A 12,342-nucleotide genomic window follows, 5' to 3' on the forward strand; every position below is an offset into this window, starting at 1 on the left:
GACATCACCCAGAGCAACTTGGGGTCAGAAACATTTTCTATGTTATTATCAATAAAGTTTGAAAAGACAGTTGATTACATACATGTGCTGGGAAATGCCAATGTCTTGTGAACTGGGGGGAGGGCAAAGCTGCTACTGTTAGAGTAATTAGGGTGTGATCTGAAATGCGAAAAGGTTCAATCGTGGTTGTGGCAAGATAGGACAGGATGGTCAGAGTTGTCAGGGATATGTCCAGTCTGGAAAGAGAATCATATATTGCAGATTAGAAGGTGTAATCCCCTTCCCTGCCATGCAAAATTCTCCAAGGTTCTTGAAGGTTACGGGAGGTGGAAAAGTGAAAGAGTTGGTGGTCATTGCCAGGACTAGTGGTGGGACCTCTCAGGGATCTGTTATTAGAAGGGTCGAGGAAAGCCTTAAAGTCACTCCAGAAATGTGCAGGTTTTAGCGCTATTTGAGACAATAACAAGAAGAGCTTTGCATAATATGGAGCAGCCATAGAATTAGGAGCATATACATTTGCAATGCAATAACGGACATCGTCAATAGTTAGACAATAGGATGTACTGGCCTTCTTGGTCGATCTCACAGCTATGTAGCACATGGTGCAGAGCAGTATAAAAATAAATCGTCACTCCCTGAGCTGTCTGAAATGAAAAATTCCTGTGAAAAAAAGCTGGGCAAATAATCAAACACCCTCAGCAACATGAGGGTTTATTATGTAGTGGCTGGTCAACGCTTGCTAGCCAGCTGCCACATGAAAATAGTAAAAAAATAATATAAATAAATACAAATCAATAGGACTTTCATATTGCTATAATGGCACCATAACCACTACAATATGATGTACACAGGCTCTAAGATATACAGACATACAGTTCAATCTTTCTTTTTCTGTTGTCATCTGTGCTGTAAATGAATCATTTATATATTCAATGTTAGTTACTGTGTCTCTTTATATTCCACAGGTTCAATGCTCGCAGTTTGCGTTGGGCCCGAGCCATGATGTTTGCAATTAACGAAATAAATCAACGCATTGACATTCTTCCAAGAATAACGCTAGGATATCAGATTTTCGATACATGTTTCACTATTTCAAAATCAGTCGAAGGCACACTGTCATTTCTTACAGGACAAAATGAAACCCATCCGAATTTCCGCTGTAGCGCTGGAGCTCCTCTTGCAGCTGTAATTGGAGCTGGGGGATCAGCTTTATCTATAGCAACCGCTAGAATCCTTGGACTTTACTATTTTCCTCAGGTAAAAGTTTGTTTTAAAATCTTGAAAACTAAAGTAAGCAACCGATAAAAAGGAGTGAAGCCATTTTTATAGAAACAAGACATCTTAGCCAATGAACGCTATGCGTCTTCCACCAAAGTATGTCTGATTTGGCCTAGATTACTAAGTAACTATGTAACCATGTCATTGTGTTTGTTGTTACTTCTTAGGTGGGCTACGCTTCTTCCTGTTCTGTCCTCAGTGACAAATTCCAGTTCCCGTCCTTTACTCGCACAATACCCAGCGACATATACCAGTCCAAAGGCATTGCTGAACTTGTCACATATTTTGGGTGGACCTGGGTGGGAACAATCGCTGCAGATGATGATTATGGGAAGTACGGCATAAAGCTATTCAAAGAAGAAGTAGAAAGAAATGGCGTTTGCATATCTTTTTCAGAGACACTCCCAAGAATATATAACAAAGAAGCAATAGATAAAATTGTGGGCGAAATTAGGAAATCCTCAGCTAACATCATCGTTATCTTTTCCTCTGATATAGATTTGAGTGCATTAATGGATGCATTAGCAGAAACAAACATCACAGGCAAAACCTACATATCTAGCGAGGCCTGGACAACATCAGCATTGATAGCAAAACCGAGTAATTATAAATTTCTTTGGGGAACGGTTGGCTTTGCAGTTAGGAAAGCTTTAATACCATCTTTTGAAGATTTCCTCCACGAGCTACACCCAGAAAACAGCACAGATGACCTAGTATATGAATTCTGGGAGGAAGCTTTCAATTGTACCTGGCGAACAAATAAAGCAGCATTTTATACCAACATAAGCTCTGAAGCCAACTCAGCTGGAAGGAAAAGAAAAATTTCGCCAGAGCTATGCACTGGAAAAGAGAATCTTAGATCTATACAGAATACGTACACAGATGTATCTGAGTTACGGCTAACATACAGTGTTTACAAGTCTGTGTATACAATTGCCAATGCTTTGCATGATTTAGATATTTGTGTAAAAGGTCATGGACCGTTTCCAAATAATGAATGTGCAGACGTCCTTAACTTTGAGCCATGGCAAGTAAGTGTGTTTTACGTTACTTTACTTTATACTCTATGCATGTGAATACATATATATATATATATCACAGAGACAGTGATCACTTTCGATTCATCATGTTAGAATACCATCTAATGTTAGACGCCATCTGTGGTCAAACATATACAAAGTATTTATTGGGAACACCTATTTAATGTACAGTATGTACCAAAACAGCCCTCAATTATCTGTTAGATTAAATGTAACAAATAGAGTAAATCTAGCAAGGGACTTTATTCATAGTTTGCTTGAATGTTGAAGTGTTATAATAAATTAAATAAAAAAATTAACGCAAGCACAACAGTGTGTGTAAGGCACATAAATCAATATCCAGTGCAAAATAATAAAAAAATAAACATTTAAATTGTCAGCTGCATGCACTATCACTATCACAATGAAACAAGTGATGCTCTACGAGCTGTGATCTACAAAGTATAACATAAAATACATATTTATTTCTTACTCTTGTACAATGCTTTAAAACTTATAGCAGAGTGCAGATTACGCCACAGGTTGTAAACACAACCTTTGTCAGTGCAAATCCTTTGTGGTTAAACTCACATATACCAGAGTCTTAGGATTAAAGGCATTCGTAGGAGAGGGATATTTCACCCTTATTGCACTTTCAAAGGCTTAACTCTCAGATAATGAGAAAAAAATAAAAGGATTCAATAATGTTATAACGTTTAACAATTTTATTCGTATACAATAAATAAAAATCCTTGCTTAAAACATATGTAAACTCCTAATTTAAAACAATCCACAAAACGCATTTAGAATCTGGCGGATCCAGCTCCTTTCCAATTCCAATTTAAGAGTATTTTATGCTTCTATAAGCGATGGTTATCATATACACATATTTAAATATTAACATAATACACAGTGCATACATTAAGATGCATGTATATACAGTATGTGTATATCCATAATACTAAGTGCAGATCAAGAAACCGCGCATACATTCACGCAAAAATACAGTTTTTGATTTTACAATGCTACGTAAAACGCCAATCTTAAACAAATATGGAGATTCAGTTACACCACGTGTCTATATTTGTGTTAAGCCCACCACTACTTAAAGGAACACTATAGTCACCTAAATTACTTTAGCTAAATAAAGCAGTTTTAGTGTATAGATCATTCTCCTGCAATTTCACTGCTCAATTCACTGCCATTTAGGAGTTAAATCACTTTGTTTCTGTTTATGCAGCCCTAGCCACACCTCCCCTGGCTATGATTGACAGAGCCTGCATGAAAAAAAAACTGGTTTCACTATCAAACAGATGTAATTTACCTTAAATAATTGTATCTCAAGCTCTAAATTGAACTTTAATCACATACAGGAGGCTCTTGCAGGGTCTAGCAAGCTATCAACATAGCAGGGGATAAGAAAATCTTAATTAAACAGAAGAACTAAATAGGGCTCTCTTTACAGGAAGTGTTTATGGAAGGCTGTGCAAGTCACATGCAGGGAGGTGTGACTAGGGTTCATAAACAAAGGGATTTAACTCCTAAATGGCAGAGGATTGAGCAGTGAGGCTGCAGGGGCATGTTCTATACACCAAAACTGCTTCATTAAGCTAAAGTTGTTCAGGTGACTATAGTGTTCCTTTAACACAATATGCCATATATTTTTATTACATAAAAATATACAATCTACAATAAAAACATGAAAGCGAACCACATATAGTGTAATAAAGTTAAACACCATAAAAGGGATTGGGGAGATATTGCGCTCACAAACTAAAAATTGTCTGCTGCCACTTTTACCTTTTTATGCTTTTTACCTTTTCATGCTTTGTTATATCCATTAGTGGTGCTCCCTTTAGGTCATAGTTTTTAATATATGATTATTAGTAGCCTTGTAAAATTTAAAACTGTAATTAACTCATTAATCAAAAATTTTTTGTGTGTGCGCACAATGTTCCTTAATCTGCATTTTGTATATATTTCGGTCATTATGGCAGCATCACTACTAAGAAATGCATGTTCCCGGTGTGTCCCCCAGTTCCCTTTTTTCTGTGTGTATTTTGAATCCAGACCAGTTTCCCTTTGGGTTGAGCTCACCTATTCACTATAGGTGCCTTTTTGTAGGTAACCACAGGAGTATTGTAAGTAAGTACTGTTAGCTGTTCATCTCCCATGTTAAAATTAGTATAGGAAGCACTGATATTGGGGTACTGTGACATAGTGGCTTAACTTGATATGGCCATATGGTAATATGGTAGAACTGAATCCCCATATTTGTTTGCCAAGATTGGTGATTTTAAGTAGCCTTGTTACATTTAAAACTGTCATTTTGTGTGTGTGTGATCTGCTCCTTCATTTGTATTTTGTATATAGTTTGGGCTTTACGCCAAAACCACTACTAAGAAATGCATGCTCTGGATGTGCTACCCCAATTCCTTTTTTTCTATATCCATAATACTCTCAGCAATTGCAGAATTTTAAGAAAATATATTGTTTGTTTGTTTGTTTTTTAAATCAAACTTTGCCCTTCTCAATGACACAACACACAATTGTTTTCTTTGACACACACTCTGGACACACAATCATTGACCCACACATCATACATTCTGACACACACACACTCTGACACACAGTAACACATGCTCTCTAACACACACTCTCTGACCCATATAGATACTCCTTACTCACACACACGCAGAATAAATGGCACACACTCATCCCTTTTCTAGATATTCTTTCACCCACATACAAGACAGTCCCATAGAATAATTTACTTACCAGCAGCTTTAAAGGGCCAGCACCTGGTCTGCAGCTTGTCCCTTTACTTCTTCTTTATTCAAGCATGTCTGTGTCCGCTGAGATATAATGACTGCATATTAATATAAAATGGAACAGGTTTGAGGTGATGAATACTAGTTTTTATTATTTCTAACATGCTTTTAATATTTACAATTCTCATTAACATATTGTTCTTTATCTGTGTTCTTCTACAGTTGATGTACTACTTGAAAAATACAAAATTCTCTGTCTTCTCTAATGAATCTCTAAAGTTTGATGAGTTCGGTGATGTAGACGGCTATTATGATATTTTAAACTGGCAGTGGGCTTCCAATGAGTCCTTAGTATTTTCAAAAATTGGACGTTATACTGCCACTGGTAGCGGAGCAACCTTTGAACTCAGGATAGACAATAGTTCAATAATCTGGAATACCCCAACTGGACTGGTAACAAAATAGTTAATTGAATCCCCTAAATTACCAAAAGCATGCTAGACATGGTCCTTAAGGAGTTAATAGTATACTTTTATTTAAATTTTATTTTTCAATTATTGCAATCAGGCGTCATTAAATTATTGGAAGCGTATTGATAACTTGAATAGGTTTGCTTCCGACAGATCGCACATAACAAGAACATTCTTACAATGTTACAAACGGGAGGAAATACAATTAATTATAATGTAGAAAGAATAAATAATTTTCTCTAGCTACTCTTAATTCAGAAAATTATCTTTGTTCCTTTTTAATCTTCACCAATACTATTCTTTTTTTCTGATAGATTCTTCAGTACATAAAGAAGGTTCTAACACAATCGTGTTTTTTCTCTAAAGTGAGATTTCAAATTAAAAGTAAATGGGAAGTTTTATAATTTGGCTAATTTTTTTCTTTGAAATCACTTTGAATTTCCAACAATGAAAGTTCATACTCACAGAATTATTCAATGGCAGGGTTATTCACTGGCAGGGTTATTCACTGGCAGGGTTATTCACTCACAGGGTTATTCACTCACAGGGTTATTCATTGACTGGGTTATTCACTGACTGGGTTATTCACTGACAGGTTATTCACTGACCGGGTTATTCACTGGTAGGGTTATTCACTGACAGGGTTATTCACTGGTAGGGTTATTCACTCACAGGGTTATTCACTGGTAGGGTTATTCACTCACAGGGTTATTCACTCACAGGGTTATTCACTGACTGGGTTATTCACTGACAGGGTTATTCACTGACAGGGTTATTCTGTGACAGGGTTATTCACTGACAGGGTTATTCACTGACAGGTTATTCACTGACAGGTTATTCACTGACCGGGTTATTCACTGGTAGGGTTATTCACTGACAGGGTTATTCACTGGTAGGGTTATTCACTGACAGGGTTATTCACTCACAGGGTTATTCACTCACAGGGTTATTCACTGACAGGTTATTCACTGACCGGGTTATTCACTGGTAGGGTTATTCACTGACAGGGTTATTCACTGGTAGGGTTATTCACTGACAGGGTTATTCACTCACAGGGTTATTCACTCACAGGGTTATTCACTGACTGGGTTATTCACTGACAGGTTATTCACTGACAGGGTTATTCTGTGACAGGGTTATTCACTGACTGGGTTATTCACTGACAGGTTATTCACTCACAGGATTATTCACTGACAGGTTATTTACTCACAGGATTATTCACTGACAGGGTTATTCACTCACGGGATTATTCACTCACAGGGTTTTTCACTGACAGGTTATTCACTGACAGGTTATTCACTGACGGGTTTTTTCACTGACAGGGTTATTCACTCACAGGATTATTCACTGACAGGTTTATTCACTCACAGGATTATTCACTGACAGGTTTATTCACTCACAGGATTATTCACTGACAGGTTTATTCACTCACAGGATTATTCACTGACGGGGTTTTTCACTCACAGGTTATTCACTGGCAGGGTTATTCACTGACAGGGTTATTTACTGACAGGTTTATTCACTGACAGGGTTATTCACTGCTAGGGTTATTCACTGGTAGGGTTATTTACTGGCAGGGTTATTCACTGACAGGTTTATTCACTGACAGGGTTATTCACTGACATGTTTATTCACTGACAGGTTATTCACTGACAGGGTTATTCACTGACAGGGTTATTCACTGGTAGGGTTATTCACTGACAGGTTATTCACTGACAGGGTTAGTCACTGACATGGTTATTCACTGGCAGGGTTATTCAGTAAAGAAAGAACTCAAAGTAAATCTACAATTTAAGGCCAGAGTAGCCAAAATGAAAGTATAGCTGAGTTGGAGAATTTTTCCAGTCCAGCTACTCTGGCCTTAAATTTGAAATTCACTTTGAATTTTTATTTTAGGGAATCATCTTGTAAAGTGTGACTTGTCTGGAGTTCAAAGCAAATTAAAAAAATGGTCAATTTGGAAATTTATTTTGAATTCACACTTTGGTGAATATCCCCATCTGTGAAGAATGCAACGTTATTAGAACAAAATCAGAGCTTACTAACAAAATGCTTTTCATTTCTTTTTTTGTGTGTGTGTGCTATTTTTAGCCTCCTCGTTCTGTGTGCAGTGAAAGTTGTATTCCTGGGACACGAAAAGGCATCAGACAAGGGGAGCCGGTGTGTTGCTTTGACTGTATCGCATGTGCAGATGGTGAAATAACCAACGAGACAGGTATCATAGTGATACCCTTACCTCTATTTTCCTGATACATATATTTTTATTTTTTATTTTTGTCAATCTTTGTTTTATTGAGGTAAGTATAATAGCATTACAAGCAATAAGGAATTCAAGATACAATAGACAGGAGTAGCTTGGTAGATTGAAAATGATTAGCAATACCTCATTTTTTTGTATTAATAACAGGCTATAACAGTAGATATACAGCAGATAATCCACAGAAGCCCAACACATCCTGTCATTTCTGCAGCCTGGATTTTACTAATTAAAAAAGAATGGGCAAAAACTCTTCCAAAACAATGGAAAAGACTGACCTCCACTTATCGAGAGCCCTTTGTTGTAATTCTTGCCGCTAAAGGTTCATGGTGCAGTTGTATTTTCACACAGGGACAGTTAATGTTGGAATCCCTTTTAACTAAATACAATTATAAATTAAAAACAAAATGTATTTTGTTTCAAACCATTCAGGGTAATAACTATGAAAAATAGAGTAAATCAGTAATGGGCAAATATTTGTTTTTCATTTTCTGTCATTTGCTTTCTGGTATACCTCACAAAGGCAATGCCATATTTTAGAGATTTTTTTTACCTCATATTTAGTTTGTTAAAATCTTATGAACAGAAGATTGGCTTCACGGCAAGTTCACACATGCCATTTAATGTCTTGAGGGAATCCATGGACACATATTTGTGCCTATTGAAATACATGAGAAAATGTTTACAGATCTAATTTGAGATTACAATGCTTTAGATTATTTCAACCACTCCATAAACAACAGACACGTAAAACACTAAAGGCTTTATTGCTCATTTTGCCAATATGTGTCATATTTACTATACAGAGGTCAGAGATGGAATGCTTAGCTTTCCACTATAGCCTATTTAAATGGATGGACTAAAACATTATCTAACAGAAGAGGGATACCTGTAGTGGAATCTGGAGAATGAAAACATTGTCATATCTCTAGAATGGTAATAATTTACCAGAGTGAAATGACCGGGTCTTAGTACCAAGACCACTTCATTAAGATAAACTAGTCCTTGCACTTAGAGTATCCCTTTAATTTTATACTAATACTGAATAAGCATACAAAATAAGAAAAAAGGAACAACATAATATAGTTAAGGGACCTTATGGTTACCAAAACAACTTTATTTTACTGAAGCAGATTTAGTGTAAAAATCATACCTTTCACTGTTCAGTTCTCTGCCATAAAGGAGTTAAATCAAGTTTGTTTCTGTTTATGCAGCCCTAGCCACACCTCCCCTGGCTGTGACTGACACAGCCTGCATAAACATAAAATGGTTTCATTTTCCATCAGATGTAACTGTAAATTGCACTTTAATCACATACAGGGTCTATTAACCCCTTAAGGATGGGGGACGTGCTATGCCGTCCTTAGGGACCTGGCTCTAAACGTCGGGAGGCGACATAGCACGTCCCTGCCGTCCTATGTACTTACCCGGTCAGCAATCCCACACCGGCGATCGCGGTCCCCCTCCATTCTCTTCGGCCCCCCTGGGCCATGTGATCGCGAGGTCCTTGGAAGGACCTCGCGATCACATGGACAGCATAGCCGTCCAAGGCAGTGCCAGCAGGGGAAGTGCCTGTAATGACAGGTACTCCCCCTGCTGCCTGAAAAAAAATTATCAAAGTATATGTAGAATGATATTAATTAAATATATATATAATTATCATTATATATATATTTATATATAATATAAAATAAATAAATATGTAAATCCGTAGAAAAAATAAAATAACAAATAATACAAAATAAATAAATAATATATATATATATGTGTAATTTTGTTTTAACTGTATTTTAAAATTAATATATATATTGATATTAAAATACACGTAGAACGAAATAATATATATATCTATATACATAAATATATACGTATATATCACTATATATATATATATACCTATATATAAATAAAAATAATTTAAAAAAAGTATATACCTATATATACACACACACACACGTATATATATATAATAATTCTACATATATATTTATGTAATAATTTTACATAATTAGGTCATTTTATTAATTACAATTTGCGGGACCTGCCTGGAAACACAGGCCGAAAGTCCAGGGAATTTAATTTTCTAGCACTATATTTAACCCTGTAACGTTCCAAGACACCATTAAACCTGTACATGGGGGGTATTGTTTTACTCGGAAGACTTCGCTGTTTTAAAACAGTAAAATGTATTACAACGATGATATCGTCAGTGAAAGTGACATTTTTTGCATTTTTCACACACAAATGGCACTTACACAGATGATATAATTGCTGTGATACGTTTTACTGTTTTGAAACACTAATATTTGCATTCAGCGAAGTCTCCTGAGTATTACAGTACCCCTCATGTACAGGATTTATGGTGTTTTCAAAAGTTACAGAGTCAAATATAAGATTGGTTACGTTGCCTTTGAGACCGTATGTTAGCCCAGGAATGAAAATTACCCCCATGATGGCATACCATTTGCAATAGTAGACAACCCAAGGTATTGCAAATGGGGTATGTCCAGTCTTTTTTAGTATCCACTTAGTCACCAATTTTTTTTTAAATCAATGGGCTTATTCCATGGGCTTGGGCCTGGAGCTGCAGCTGCATCAGTCCCTATGTTAATCTGGCCCTGAGCGGGGGTGGAGGATTGCCCTTACCTGTCTCTAATTCTAAATGAACGTTTTTGTTAATGATACATTTCTGACTAGATTCTATATTATTTTTGCAGATGCAAGAGAATGCATTGCCTGTCCATCGGACTTCTGGTCAAATTCCCACAAGAATGAATGTGTATTGAAGGAAGTGGAATTTCTTGCCACTGACGAGGCATTGGGGATCACATTAGTATTCCTGGCTGTATTTGGAGCATCCCTCGTCATTGCCTTTACAGTTATCTATGTGATGTACAGAGAAACCGCTTTAGTCAAGGCAAACGATCGTTCCTTAAGCTTTGTCATCCAGATATCCCTGGTTTGTACTTTTATGACTTCCATTCTGTTTGTTGGCAAACCTGAAGAATGGTCCTGTATGGCACGCCAAACTACTCTTGCCTTGGGATTTTCCCTCTGCTTGTCCTGTATTCTCGGAAAAACTATTGTTTTGATGCTAGCTAAAAGGGCAGCAAAATCTAAAGTTGCTGATAAAACTAAACAAATAACTATGAAACCTCTCTATCAAAAAATAGTTGCTGTTATTGGATTGACTATTGAAGTTGGAATATGCATAGCCTATTTAATTATATACCCCCCTTGGGTCTATAAAAATATGGAATCCCAAAATGTCAAAATCATTCTGGAGTGTAATGAAGGCTCAATTGAATTTCTGTGTTCCATGTTCGGGTTTGATGTTTTCCTTGCTATACTATGTTTTATAACTGCTTTTGTAGCCCGTAAACTTCCAGATAACTTCAATGAGGCCAAATTTATAACTTTTGGAATGTTGGTCTTCTTCATTGTTTGGATATCTTTTGTCCCAGCATACCTAAGCACAAGAGGGAAATTTAAAGTGGCCGTAGAAATCTTTGCTATTTTAGCATCAAGTTTTGGGTTACTTGGTTGTATCTTTGTCCCAAAGGGATATATCATTTTACTGAAACCGGAAAGAAACACAGAAGAGATTGTTGGAGGCAGGCAGGCTACTAATGATAAAAGTGCACCAGCGACGTCAGCCTCCATTACCAGTGAGATTAACAATACAACAATATCCACTGTTGTGCTTGATGATTAAATGCCAACGTATATTCACTTTCTTTTAACCACAACCCTTTTCTCGTACTGCTGTGGCACAAATATCGCATGTTAATCTTTACTGTTCATAAAATGTTGCACAGGTTTGGCATTGGTATAGTATTTTGTGTGTATAATTCAATTTCTGAGGAGAAAGTGCAATAATTTTATTTTAATTAACAATAAAAAAACAAAACAAAATATCCATTCAAAATTGTAACCAGACAAGATGGCACTATACCTAATTTTTTTTACAGTTACAAGACACAAACACAAACACTTACTTATCTTGATGTAGATTTAAAAAAAATGTATATATTTTTAAGACAAATGTTTATAGTTAAACATCTAATCATCTCTCTGCCTCTGGTCTCATTAATATTGAATTATTGGAAAAATAAACCCGTGTATTTCATATATTTACATTTATTTGCCTCTCTATTGAACTTAAAAGTCCCCTTAAGGACACAACTTCGGGAATAAAAGGGAATCATGATGGAATATTTCTGTCATGTGTCCTTAAGGGGTTTAAGATATGCTTCAATGTTGTGATGAGCAAGCCCCACCTAAATGTCCTACATATTTGAGTATGTGCGAAATTCAGAGATAAAGAGCCTACATTTTTATGGTCTCTACGATGCAGTTATGGCATGTTCTGCATATTTTGCATTTGCAGCTAATTTGTTAACGGATCATGGTAGAGTTGATTATTGCTGCTCAGTGAGCGATTATCATTAAGCAACATAATCCTTCTCCTCTGCTGGTCACTAAAACTCACTGAACACTAAAAAGCATTGTTGTAAAATTGATGGATGTATTTCTGTATATAACTG

The 12,342-nt window shown here is 36.3% G+C and overlaps 1 protein-coding gene across 1 annotated transcript in view; it reads left to right on the plus strand.

Moving 5' to 3' along the window:
• The window catches only part of LOC134585585 (vomeronasal type-2 receptor 1-like), a 51,170-nt gene extending 39,414 nt beyond the window's left edge, over positions 1-11,756 (plus strand). Inside the window, exons 2-6 of the mRNA XM_063441024.1 lie at positions 966-1,257; positions 1,446-2,309; positions 5,291-5,521; positions 7,630-7,753; positions 10,513-11,756. Of these exons, the coding sequence (XP_063297094.1) occupies positions 966-1,257; positions 1,446-2,309; positions 5,291-5,521; positions 7,630-7,753; positions 10,513-11,510 (2,509 nt within the window). The 3' untranslated portion in view covers positions 11,511-11,756. The remainder of the gene's footprint in view (positions 1-965; positions 1,258-1,445; positions 2,310-5,290; positions 5,522-7,629; positions 7,754-10,512) is intronic.
• Positions 11,757-12,342: the final 586 nt, after the last annotated feature.

Source organism: Pelobates fuscus, chromosome 2 (genome assembly GCF_036172605.1).
Source record: "Pelobates fuscus isolate aPelFus1 chromosome 2, aPelFus1.pri, whole genome shotgun sequence".
In the NCBI taxonomy this organism is placed as follows: Eukaryota; Metazoa; Chordata; class Amphibia; order Anura; family Pelobatidae; genus Pelobates; species Pelobates fuscus.